Source organism: Trichogramma pretiosum, unplaced genomic scaffold (genome assembly GCF_000599845.2).
Source record: "Trichogramma pretiosum strain Unisexual culture from Peru unplaced genomic scaffold, Tpre_2.0 scaffold56, whole genome shotgun sequence".
Taxonomy (NCBI): Eukaryota; Metazoa; Arthropoda; class Insecta; order Hymenoptera; family Trichogrammatidae; genus Trichogramma; species Trichogramma pretiosum.
Genome location: NW_019641680.1, coordinates 1164407 through 1177018, shown reverse-complemented (window position 1 = coordinate 1177018; position 12612 = coordinate 1164407). Strand labels below are relative to the sequence as shown.

At 34.8% G+C, this 12612-nt stretch overlaps 4 protein-coding genes across 5 annotated transcripts; 3 read left to right on the top strand and 1 right to left on the bottom strand.

Annotated features, from left to right (window-relative positions):
* The first annotated feature begins 3656 nt into the window (after positions 1 to 3656).
* Positions 3657 to 4271, top strand: LOC106654919 (DNA-directed RNA polymerases I, II, and III subunit RPABC4). The gene is made up of 2 exons (XM_014375060.2): positions 3657 to 3866; positions 3969 to 4271. Exon 2 carries the CDS (start codon positions 3973 to 3975, stop codon positions 4156 to 4158), a length of 186 nt encoding a protein of 61 aa, XP_014230546.1. The 5' UTR covers positions 3657 to 3866; positions 3969 to 3972; the 3' UTR covers positions 4159 to 4271.
* A 7-nt stretch (positions 4272 to 4278) lies between these two features.
* Positions 4279 to 6272, top strand: LOC106654917 (alpha-L-fucosidase). 2 transcript variants are annotated; one of them, XM_023460939.1, is made up of 7 exons: positions 4279 to 4361; positions 4432 to 4705; positions 4788 to 5033; positions 5108 to 5470; positions 5530 to 5748; positions 5821 to 6044; positions 6103 to 6272. In XM_023460939.1, exons 2-7 carry the CDS (start codon positions 4471 to 4473, stop codon positions 6199 to 6201), a joined length of 1386 nt encoding a protein of 461 aa, XP_023316707.1. In that variant the 5' UTR covers positions 4279 to 4361; positions 4432 to 4470; the 3' UTR covers positions 6202 to 6272. The 2 variants fall into 2 exon arrangements, with proteins under 2 accessions (XP_023316707.1, XP_014230544.1); XM_014375058.1 differs by having other exon boundaries at positions 4347 to 4705.
* Positions 6273 to 6307: 35 nt separating this feature from the next.
* Positions 6308 to 8372, bottom strand: LOC106654916 (cytosolic non-specific dipeptidase). The gene is made up of 5 exons (XM_014375056.2): positions 8102 to 8372; positions 7562 to 8012; positions 7075 to 7503; positions 6535 to 7008; positions 6308 to 6465 (listed from the first exon to the last, which is right to left on the bottom strand). Exons 1-5 carry the CDS (start codon positions 8134 to 8136, stop codon positions 6421 to 6423), a joined length of 1434 nt encoding a protein of 477 aa, XP_014230542.1. The 5' UTR covers positions 8137 to 8372; the 3' UTR covers positions 6308 to 6420.
* Positions 8373 to 8867: 495 nt separating this feature from the next.
* Positions 8868 to 10795, top strand: LOC106654918 (leucine-rich repeat-containing protein 59). Its single transcript, XM_014375059.2, has 6 exons — positions 8868 to 9147; positions 9232 to 9346; positions 9409 to 9468; positions 9546 to 9882; positions 9951 to 10136; positions 10213 to 10795. The coding sequence occupies exons 2-6, from the start codon at positions 9245 to 9247 to the stop codon at positions 10530 to 10532; spliced, it is 1005 nt and encodes a 334-aa protein (XP_014230545.1). The 5' UTR covers positions 8868 to 9147; positions 9232 to 9244; the 3' UTR covers positions 10533 to 10795.
* The last annotated feature ends 1817 nt before the right edge of the window (positions 10796 to 12612 follow it).

Below are 12612 nucleotides of genomic sequence, written 5' to 3'. Positions count from 1 at the left end.
CAAATTTGTCGTAAATTTTGAATAGATTTTTCAACACTTCACTTTTCATACAGTCCAGGCGAAAGCTGGAGTTATCTATCTGGTTTACTGCTGTGGCGCGACGCAGCAGTGGCTTACCGTTCTCGTCCAAGTCGGGCTCGTCTTTGTAGCCGCAACTAATGAAGAAATCAACTATTTCTCGATGCTGGTCAAACGGATCGATGCTCGCCTCGAGAAGCCAATCCATCTCTTGCCTTGTAAAGATGTCGCGCAGATTTGGAAGTTGTTCCCTCCAATCTCTTATCAAAGGTCCAAATTCCCCGACAAATAGCCTTCGATGGCTTTTTATCTTCAAGAAGTAAATTTCTCGTAACTTCTTCAATTCGTTCAATTTTGGATGCTCCACGCGTTGTTCGTCGGATCTGACACTTGACGAAGACATTATAAATTTTGAACACTGTAACACGCGACACGCAAACAGCGATTATTTAAAAAATATATTAGTTTTTTCCTTCCAAAATCAACGAGACAATATTGCTGCTTACACCGCGACGTTGTAGTTTGTACTGACTGTATAGACGTGCACTTTGATCTATGCAGAGAGTAAAAGAACACGTGGTCGAAGCTGCAAGAGCTGTGCGCAGAGGCGAAAGTGAAAGCTGTGTAATCGGACACTGGAAGCACATATAGGCAACGCCTCCATACTACGCTGGACTTTCTAAAGTTTGAGAGTTTGACGCCGCTGAGTGTACATCCCTGCTTTCTCCCGCGCGGTCCCGTGTAACACAGTAATTTTGTAAAATACAGTAAAATTGGTATCTTCGAGTCAACTTTTCACGAAAGCTGTACCAACGGGTGTTTCCAGTTCATACTGAACAATTATCTCCTCATTTTTGAAAAGATTCTTTCGGAGCGATATATCAAAAGCATTGCCAATAATATTAATATCCTTCCTTAAAATATAGAGCAGTCAGTGCAACCACTGATACAGCCACCGATATCGCCCGAATCGTCGAGCGTGCTTATGTCAACCGAATTGTCGCGTATGGAAGTACAACGGCGGCATATGTACTACCTGCACCAAGACAAACTTTCGGTTTCATTTTTGATTTTTGATTTTGGCTGAGAACGTTCAAGAATTTTTAACTCGATAACCATCAAATTTACGAGAAAAAATTATAGAACAAAAAGGGTTTAGAATTGATCAAAGAACACGCCTGATTTTTTTCAGAATTTTTCGGAACGATTTTTGGATTTTTGAAAAAATGGTGTTATCCAGAAATCCAAAAATCGCTCCGAAAATTCTGAAAAAATTCAGGCATGTTCTTTGATCAATTCTAAACACTTTTTATTCCACAACTTTTTCTTGTAAAGTTGATGGTTATCGAGTTAAAAATTGTCGAAATCATTTTATGACATACAGGTCTTCGAGAGCCGAATTGATGATCGCCATTTTGAATTTCGTCATATAACTATTTTACAATAAAGTATACATGCCATTGACCAAATTTATATGCGTGAGACCCACGAGCGAACCTTCTTTCCGTGTTGAAATTTGAGTTGAACGAGATTTTTTTCTCGAAATTTCATGTTTTTTTTTTACAAAATTGTTTATAACTTTTTATTGAATGATTTTTTTTAATTCTGACCCCGGATTCGAAAAGTACATTAAATTTTACGTGAGAAATCATGTCTGAAAAATTTTTTAAACAATTTTTAGTCGGTGTAATTCATCGCGATAAATGTTGTCCAAAAATGGTCACTTCGAGCGTTAAAGGGTTAATCACAATTTTTATCACCAAAAGTAATTTTCAATAATGAAGCAAACAGGGTTTGGAATACTGTAACTGATGATCAGTAGGCATCTAAGTATTTGGTAGCAAAGTAAAGAGTAGCGATACAATCAATTATTTAATTTTACAATTTGCATTGTAGTATGATGGTCGCTATATTGAAAACAAAGATTGGTTCGATTTTATAGATAACTTCAGTAAGCTCCTTCTATCTTGTAAAAGGTTTTCTCGACTACGTTCTAAACTGCCCACAATTATATCAAGATTATTTATAGAAAATTACTTAGTTTTAAGATAGATGCCATGTCTGATAAGTACATAAAGGTAAGTTTACATTAAGAGTTTTTCTGTTTTTTTTTTTCAAAATTTATCAATAGATTCCTTACTGGTCTGAAATTGATGGTCAAAGCTTCTACATAATATAGATTCTATGGAAGAAGTCAGTGATACTAGGAAAATTAACATGTGATTCAAAAGTTTTATCTGTAACATTTTTAATTTTTATTGAAAGTTTTGTTTATAAATTAATTCGACCTCTACATGTGCAATTTACTACATAAATGATATACATTTCATTACATTTTATGATTCTCAATGATAAAATTCAACAAGTTTTTACTTAACGTATAACTCGTATACTTTTGCACAACTCGTGGTCTACGGTGCATGCTAAATGGTCGACAACGGCAACTTGAGTTCCGCATCCGCGGCATCTACGCGATATTGAACCCCGCTCGTAGGCCTTTTTGATGGCGACTATGTCATTGATTCCATTGCACTTCGGGCACGTGTAGTCCAATTCTATAACCTCGTAAATTTTTTTTAACCTTTCATCATCCTCCACAACTTCGGGTGACTTGGGCCCAGTTCTCCACGGGGATGCCTTTCGTGACTCGTTCGCCACGCTTTTATCGACGGAGAGAACAGGAGACGGCAGACTTTGTACACTCCTCGCATTTTCTCTCAACTGTGGCAGGGTCGTTCGAAGGCCCACACTTAATAATCTTCTCACTGTAAACATTTTGATTCCGCTGAACACAATCTAAACCTTCCGACTAAAATAACTAATTGTAAGTAAGAATAACAGACTTGCTTTGGTTTTCCAAAAGAATTTGGTTTAAAATTACCTCGTTACACGGAAAGACCGAGATGTACTGGTGTGCTGCTGCACGCGTGTTCAATATTAAATGGAAACCTGCGCCGAAGGCGCAAGTTTTTCCTGTGCGTGCACGGGGTTCAGCTCTGACAACGCCAGCGAGCACGGAAAGAACTCGCGCTAACGTAATAGTTTAATTGGCCGTTTTTCGTGAAAAAAATGTCCGATCTTTCTGAAATTCTATATTCAAAAAAATTATTAACATTGTTTGGACTACCAATTTAAGTAGTATTTAAAATACGGCAGTTTAATGAAGTGGGTAAAGGTTTCACTGTAAATATCAACAAACAACTCAAAAAATAATCTTCGAGTTTATCGTTTCATTAATCTATGATCATAAAAATACATATATTCACAATTTTTGAATTTTTCAACGATTGATACGTTAGTTTTTGCAGTATTTTGACGAGACATGTAGTGATCCACGCAATCGATCCCGGCTGAAAATAATTATGTTGTATATACTTGGCCCGCTGTCATAATTTTTACAGTAACGCGTAAAAAAACCCTCACGGGCATAAGATGACGCTGCGCCGTTGCATCTGTACACAACGGAAATTTATAATCATAATAATTTTTATATTATAATGTCGGAGCCGCAGGCATAATTATACTCATTCAACAGATCGTACTTATTTACCACCATCGGTAAAGAAGCGCGAAACGCTCCATCTATCGACGCCTCGCACTGACGCAACGCAACGCACCTCTCGGTCTAGCCGGCTTCGAATTAGAGCCCATGTGCGATAGTTTCAGTTTTTGTACGAGTTGTCAGTCGACTGCAGTGGTCGGATCATTCGAGTAATTCACTCCACGTGTAAGATCGATCGATAGAAAAACAACGTCAACGAACGCATAATTTCATCATTAAATTACTCGAGCTAGTTATTGATAAATAGCTCGCTTTTTTCGAAATATACTTTAAATCATATAAAGAGGTACGTTCAATTTTCCATTCAAAATACAAATCTAACTTTAAAGACTTTCAGTATCTAATTAACCTTATCGTTTTTATCTCTTTCTTTATTTTCATCCAATAGGAAGATGGATTCGTCGACCACAACAAAAACAGACAGCACGAGCGCACCGAAATCCATGGTTTACATTTGCGGAGAGTGCCATCATGACAATGATATCAAACCCAAAGATCCAATTCGTTGTCGCGAGTGCGGTTACAGAATCATGTACAAGAAACGCACCAAGCGTCTCGTTGTGTTCGACGCACGCTAATTTTAGACTGCGCAAAATCAATCATAGAACTAAGAAATGTATTATTTTAAATTCTTAACGCTTAATGTAACTCACATAGATCAATAAATTTTCTTTTTTATCTATCTCACAAATTCGTGTGTCCAGTGATATTTTTTTGTGCATTCAAGTTTGACAGATAATATAATTATATTCTATCTTAATCAGGAATTGGTTAACTTTCAGTAAAAACAACTTAATAATATTGTATGCAATTTGTGATAAGATAACGTTCTCTGTATGAAAATCTTGCAAGAAGTTAAAAACTGGTGACACAGAAATTGCCAGTGCTATATGATGGCTCTTAAACTGGTTTTCTTGTGCTACATTGCATTATGTGCAGTTGCAAGTGGAATTCATATAATCAACGCTCATGATTTACAAGTGAAATACGAGCCTAATTGGAATAGTTTAGATTCTAGACCTTTGCCGTCTTGGTTTGATGATGCTAAGTTTGGAATTTTTATTCATTGGGGTGTTTTTAGCGTTCCTAGTTTTGGTTCAGAATGGTTTTGGATTAACTGGAAAAGTAAGCTTAACTTTTTAGTTGTATCTATAAAGTACGAGTAAAAATTTATAATTAAGAAACATGATGCTTATATTAAATGTAGGTTTTGTTCCAAAGTATGTACAATTTATGCACAAACATTTCGAGCCAGGTTTTACTTATCAAGAATTTGCCAAAGATTTCACTGCAGAATTTTATAATGCCTCCCAGTGGGCTGAAATTTTTGAAGCTTCTGGTGCAAAATACATAGTTTTGACCAGTAAACATCATGAAGGCTACACTCTTTGGCCTTCTAAATATTCATTTAGTTGGAATAGTATGGATGTGGGACCTCACAAAGACTTGATTGGTTATTGCTTTGATCATTTTATTAAAATTTACTATTAACACCCCACACTATTTAAAATATATAATTATTTGCAGGTGAATTAGCTACAGCCGTGAGAAAAAATACTAATTTAAGATTTGGTCTATATCACTCATTATTTGAGTGGTTCAATCCATTGTATCTTCATGATAAAAAAAATAACTTTACAACTAATGTGTTTGTCAAAAATAAAATTATCCCAGAAATGAAAGAATTAATTGAAACCTATAAGCCTGAGGTTTTGTGGTCAGATGGAGATTGGGAAGCATCGGAAAATTACTGGGAATCTAAAGAATTTTTATCTTGGCTTTATAATGATAGCCCTGTAAAAAGTACCATAGTTACAAATGATCGTTGGGGTGTTAATACATCTTGTAGACATGGTGATTTTTATAATTGTCAAGATCGTTTTAGTCCAGGTAATATTAAGAAAAATTAATTTTAGTAAAATTTTAAGTAATATTTTGGTATTCAAAAGGTACTTTACAAAAGCATAAATGGGAAAATGCTATGACTATTGATAAACAGTCCTGGGGCTTTCGTAGGAATGCCAAGTTAGAAGATTATTTTACTCTTAAAGATCTTGTCAAAGAATTAGTTATTACAGTCAGTACTGGAGGAAATTTATTAATGAATGTAGGTCCAACAAAAGATGGTATGATACCAGCTATATTTGAAGAAAGATTAAGAGGAGTAGGCAAGTAATAATCTTTGTAAAATTTTATGAAATAATGAAGAAATTTATAATAAGTGCATTAATTTGTATCAGGTCAATGGTTATCTGTAAATGGTGAAGCTATTTACAAAACCAAACCATGGAAAATTCAAAATGATACTTTATCAGGAGATGTTTGGTATACACAAGGTGCAGATGGCAATCTCTATGCTACAACATTATCATGGCCCTCAGATAACACCCTTAGATTGAGTAATGCTGTTAAACTTACCCCTGAGTCAAAAATATTATTATTAGGAAACAAGGAAAATATAAAAGTAGGTTAAATTTTTAATTTCATAGTGGATAAATTCTGTAACTTGTGATTATTTCCAGTGGCAAGTAAAATCAAATCATATTGAAGTTTTTCTACCTTCCACTGCTCATAAAGGAGAGCCTGCTTGGGTCTTGAAGATTAATCATTATCAAGATTAGAATATAAAAAATGTTTAAAAATATCTTATTGAAACATTTTAATTTATGTGATACTTTTTAAAAATTATGGATATAAAAATACAGGTATAAAATTTTTCTGATAAAATTACAACATATGTATTTATTTATTAGATAAATAAATGTTTGATCACCTTAATGACTCATTTAAAAATACATAAATGCTTTACTTTAAAGTATAGTTGACCACAGATGATCACTTTATGTCTGTGAGACCTCATACAGGTATGCCCCCAAAAGTTTAGTCTGAAATATAAAAAATTCTCATTGTAAAATTTAAAAAATTGTAATAATTTAAAGAAGCAATACACTTACACCCTCGATATAATTGCGAACATTTAATTTTTCATTTTGTGAATGAGCACCATCATCACCACTTCCAACAGGTAGTAAGAGAACATTCTTTCCAGTTACTTCCTGGAAAGTCAATGTTACAGGAATAGATCCACCATCACGAGTGAGATCAGGATCCACTTGATATACATGTTTTGTAGCTATGCGAGCAGCTACATAATGCGGATGATTTGGATCTGACACCCAGCATCTACCACCATGGCTCATGTTAATAGTCATGCTATTTGGACTACCACGAAGTTTCCACATTTTTTCGACGTATGCTTTGACTTTCTTTTCAACTTCTTCTGGAGTCATATCTGGCACGATTCGCAATGAAAATTTACCAATGACGGTACCAGGGATCACAGTTTTTTCTCCAGGTTCATAAAATGCACCTTCAATTCCATGCAGAGATAGAGTAGGGTTGCGCCAGCGATGCATCAGTAATTGAGCCTGCAGAATTTATCATTTAATTGCAATTACTTGTAAACTATTCAAACTTATTTAAATATTTCATACCTTATCTTCATTATGAGGCAATTTTGTGGCACCACAGCTACCTTTATATTCATTAACATCAAATTCAATATTGTCATAAATTTTTAATTCTTCTGGAGTAATTTTAGCTACATTATCATATATTCCTTCAACTTGAACTTTTCCATTAACATCAACAAGGGTATTCATCATCCAAATTAAATCAGACATAGCCTCATGAACAGTTCCTCCAAAAACTCCACTGTGAAGATCTTTCTTGGCACAAGATACTTTCAATTGGAAATAGCAAACACCTCTCAAGCCATAAGTAATGCAAGGCTTAGTTGTTCCCATCCAGTAGTTGTCAGATATACAAACATAATCAACTCCTTTGAGGAAAGAGTCTTTACGGGACCAGAGTAATTCATCTAAACCCTCGCTGCCACTTTCTTCCATTCCCTCAAATATAAACTGGGAGAAACAATTTATTAATTATGATTTATTGGATAAAAGTATATATTTAACTTACTTTAACATTGACAGGAATTTCTTCTCCAAGATCTTGATAAGCTTGTAAGGCATGAAGCCAGCACAATACAGGACCTTTATCATCGGTACTGCCTCTTCCGTAAAGTTTGTCATCCTTTTCAGTCAAAACGAATGGATCAGTGTCCCATCCATCTTCTTTCAGGGCAGGCTGAACATCCAAATGACCATAAATGAGTACAGTCTTCTTCTTGGGGTCGTTTCCAAGGGTTCCCAAAAGAGCGGGTGGAAGAGGCAGTTCTCGGCCCGAGACCAACTTTTGTGTGCCCAGATCAGCGAGTTCAGTAGTGGCGCCCAGTTTTTTGAACTCATTTTCGGCCCAATGCATCATCTTGACAATTTCTCCTCGGCTTTCAGGCCATGCCGATACAGATTTGATGGCCACAGCTTGCGCCAGGTTCTCGATGTATTTGACTTTGTTGCAGTCGATGTGCCTATTTTTTGTCAAAGAAAAATTGTTCAATCGTCTTCAATCGGTATACGCTATCAATTAAAATTCATCAAAGTGAATGAAAACCCTTACTTGAAAAGCTTAGTCAACACCGAAGGGAGTGCCATGTTCAATATACGCGTTTGCAAGGCTCTCGTAGTTGAAACTCTGATTATGTTGATTCTCTCGCCAAAATGTTCACCGTCTTCTTGAAAGTATAACTTTTTTTATCTAATCGGAGCGCATTCCTTTCTTCCACAGCTGGGGCAAAAAAGGCGAGCGATGCTCGAGTGTCAGCGAAATAATAATACCACAAATTGAATCACAATTTTATGTACGAGACGTGCAACAGTGTGTGCAGATTTCACGTGAAAGTGTATATAGTCGTTAGAGGAGGGGATGGACAGAAGTAGAAAGCCGGCTTTGTGTATATTATAAAATATAACACACCCAAGTCATTGCTTGCCAACTCATCGAAACAACAAAAAACTCTTTCATTCCCAATTCCCATCCATTTTTTTCTCATCAAAACAGTTCAGTTTTGACGATGACAATTATGAAAATTTAGAGCTTTTTTACAATATTATTAAAAATAAAGTATTTCTTTTACAGTATTGTTACTTTGAACAATAATTATAGATTTCGGTATTACCATGCCCGAATAATACTCTCTCAAAGACCGGTGCAGTTTTGTCCTTTACCAACAGTACGATGCTAACACACAAGTATAACTATGCCTAAGAAATTAAAGGTCCGCTGCAAAACATTGCAGCAGAAAATTCATCGACCGCTAGAATGATCATCGTTCGCTATTTAATCATTAAAGTCCAAAAAGCAGCGCGACTACGATTCTCATAATGCAGGCGTCTCGCTTGTTTACTATAAGCATTCAAAATCTTCGATGAAAAAATGCGTAATAAAAACAGTGGATCGCTGACTGTCTAAAATATATACACAAGCCGCCGGCTGCAGCGAGTTGGCCCGTGGACATGAAATTTGTATACGTCAACAATCGGCGTTTGCTCCCAGATAACATCAAATACGTGATTCTGTGATTTGCTTATTGAACCGAAAGATTGTTCGTTCGCATCGATTGACAACCGAGTCATTTTTTTTCTCCAAAAAAATTCGATATTCTGGTGCGTTTGTTTACTAAAAAATAACCAAACATCTCGTTCAGAAATACGGTATTTTATTGATCTGCAATGTATGTTTTTGTTTAGGTGTGCTTGCAATATGCCTGGAAAATTGAGTGCAAAGGACATCAAAGACAAATTGTTTGATGATAATTTGGATCTGAGCCTGTGTGAACTAGAGGATGTGCCCGTTAGAGAAATCGTGAGTATTTTCAACTAAAAATATTTAATACAAAAATTAATTCGAATGAACATCATTTTTAGGCTATCGCTAGAAGATTTTCCATTTTGGATCTCTCCAACAATTATCTCACAACTCTACCCGTAATTATGAGACTTTTTATACTTACTTCATATACATTTTAATATTATCCAACTAAGATATGACCATAATTTTTTAGCCAAATTTTGCAACCCTTGCTCAAATAGTCAAATTGGATTTAAGCAAAAATCAGCTCACAGAGTTACCAGAAAATTTTGGTGATTTGAAACAGTTGAGGCACCTAGATCTTTACGGTAATCAAATCAGTAGGTTACCGTTGAGTTTGGGTCAGCTGAAAAAATTAAAATGGTTGGATTTAAAGGAAAATCCTTTGACCCCATCTGTCGCTAGCATTGCCGGTCCATGCAATAATCCTAAAGAGTGTCAAGATTGTGCTCGAAATGTAGTCAAATACCTGGCCAATGTTGCAGTAACCATAGAAGAAGAGAAATTGAGACGCTTGACTGCTGCTCAAGGTAAAATTATAGCATTTTTCATTGGTTTTGATGAGGCATTATATATTAATAAATATAAATTTTTCCAGAAAGCGAAAAAGTAGTAGTAACAACTGAAAAGAAACATAAAAAGAAGAAACACAAAAAAAAGAATGCGGACAAAGACAAAATAATCAATGAAGGTGATGAAGTATCTGCACAAGATGATAAGGACAATGGTTTAGTAAAAGAAACATCCTTGAATGAATTCCATAACAACAATAATTTTTCTATTGGTATGAAATACTTTTCATTATGATTTTTTCATAGTAACAGAATTGGGAAATTTCATTGATTGCATATGTTTTTTAGGTGGAACTTGTTATTCCTTATGTCAGATATTTTACCAAGCAGTACTACTGAGCATTGTCATCATGTTACTGGCTGTATTATTTGTAGCAGTTTTTCCTGTGTACAATTATGAAAAATCTGAGGAATTTTTCACATACGTTGAAAAACACTTTGATTTTCCATTGAAGGGAATACGTCATGAAATTATAAAATTGGCCAAAGCATTTCCTGTTATAATGGAAGATTGGATAAACACTGCAATATTATATTTAAAAGAACTCTATAACAGATATTTTAATCATACAGGAAAACTCTTGCCAGACGGATATAAGTTAGTTTGAAAAAATTGTTCAAAATTTTCATTTTTATTCATTAAGATTTTAACACTCGAATGTGACGAAATATGTCACACATTTTAACTGTGTAAAGAATTGCCGCAATATTAATTTTTTAATTGATTTTTTTTTACAAATTGTTGAAGATGTAATTAATTATGTGAATGTAAATTGATTTAATAGTCTTGATTTATAAAATAGTTGGTTAAGTTAAGACGTGGTATTTAATACTCATAAATTTATAAATAAAATTTAATGAAATGCGCTCAAAGAAACTTGTATTAAATTTTCGTACTTATGTTAAATACACCTACTACTAAACAGTTAAACCATGATATTTATTTAAGGACAATCAATACTTTTTGATTCCATTAACGATTCTTAATGAAAATTAATCGACACCAGTCACGCGCAATTTGAATATTATAGCAAATAATATCCGACCTTTTTTTTTCATTTTCAAAATGAACCATAGTTTCGTTGAAACGAAAGTAAATTAAAATAAATGTTAAGCGCGTTCGGTATCTTTCCATCGGCATAAATACTTAGCCCGTGTACATTATCAATTTCTTCGGAAACCGCTCGCTATGGGTATAGAGATGCATTTGGTAAAAAAAAGATCGAAAGTTGTTGTCAGTTTACTCGCACGCGCTACAGCTGACAAGGTAATAAGTTTCTGATTGAAAAAGGCAAAACTAGGTGTATGCGCCGCATTTGAGTCACAAGCTGCATCGCCGGTTCTCAACGAGTTTCACTTTTTCTTCGTGCAGCAGCTCGTTATGTGCGTGTACAGTACGAAACTGTTTCGTCAATTATACCAGAAGCTGTGTGAATGATTTATCCATTCGATCTGGGTTCAGTGAACATTTTGGAATACAATTAGGAGATACACACGTTTTCCATGAGTCAATCGTTTGACATTTACATGAAAAAAAAAATCTTATTTTAGTAAATTCGCACAGGCCATCAACAAGCACGAAGTCAAGCTCCGTTTTTAGAATTCATCGCGACGATCGTTTGGAAAACGTAGGTGTGTCTATTTCGATCGCAGCTCTAATGTAGCGAACTCGATACTTTCAGAAGATATCAAGAACTATTTAAGCGTCGATTGCTGATTTACAGTATGAAATACTTTACGCGGTGGTAATATATCGTAATTGATACAATCCAACACACTCGTAATCTATCAATTCGAATCAAATCATCAGATTACGAAGATCGTCTATATAAGAATGTCGTTCCAAAATTCGAAAATGAATCGAATCATGTCTGAAACTAAAAAAGCCGTTTCTCAAACATCAATACAAGAGACAAAGATACGCGTAACAAGCTCCCAACTACCAAACGCAATTGCATCGTCGGGTGTGCGTCAAATCAAAAGAGATCACATCCGCAAGGTGCAGCTGTTTCAAAACGCTCTTTCTGGACTTTTTCTGAACAGGGACAAGTGTTTTGAATTAGAAAAAGTATTTTTGCAGCTCTGAATCTGTGGAGAGTGCTTTATACTTCGTATGCCTCGAGCCACTAGTACAGCCAAACTTAGAAACTGCTTACTTGATTGTATTTATTTATTGATTGTATTTACTTTGTCACTTGTGGGATTACGGACTTAAAGGTACTTGACATCTAGCGGCAGACGCTCAAAATAGTCTTATAGTATTTAAAAACTGGTCTAATTTAAAAAAAAAAAAACAGCTAAACTGTCATTTTCAGTTCATTTAAAACGCGCTTAATAAGTTGTAGACGTAATATAGTGCAATCCGTCTTGTGATTATATCGTTTCAAAACATTTTAAATAATCATTTTTTGGTCATCGGGTCATTATTACCGTAGAGCATATCTACCAGGAGCTATGTAATTCATTAATTGAATTTAACTACGGTACGTTCGATAATATAAAAAAAAGTTGCGAAGTTTACTATTAAAATAAAAGGCACTTGACGTACAAGAGCCGTGTGATTGTTAATAAATCGTATCAAATAAATTAAATTCCGGCCATAATTCAAAAAATATCGTGCATTCGTTCGCTCATTTGAGTAACTAGAAAAATGTGCAAAATGAGTAAAAAATAAAAATACTTCTCTAT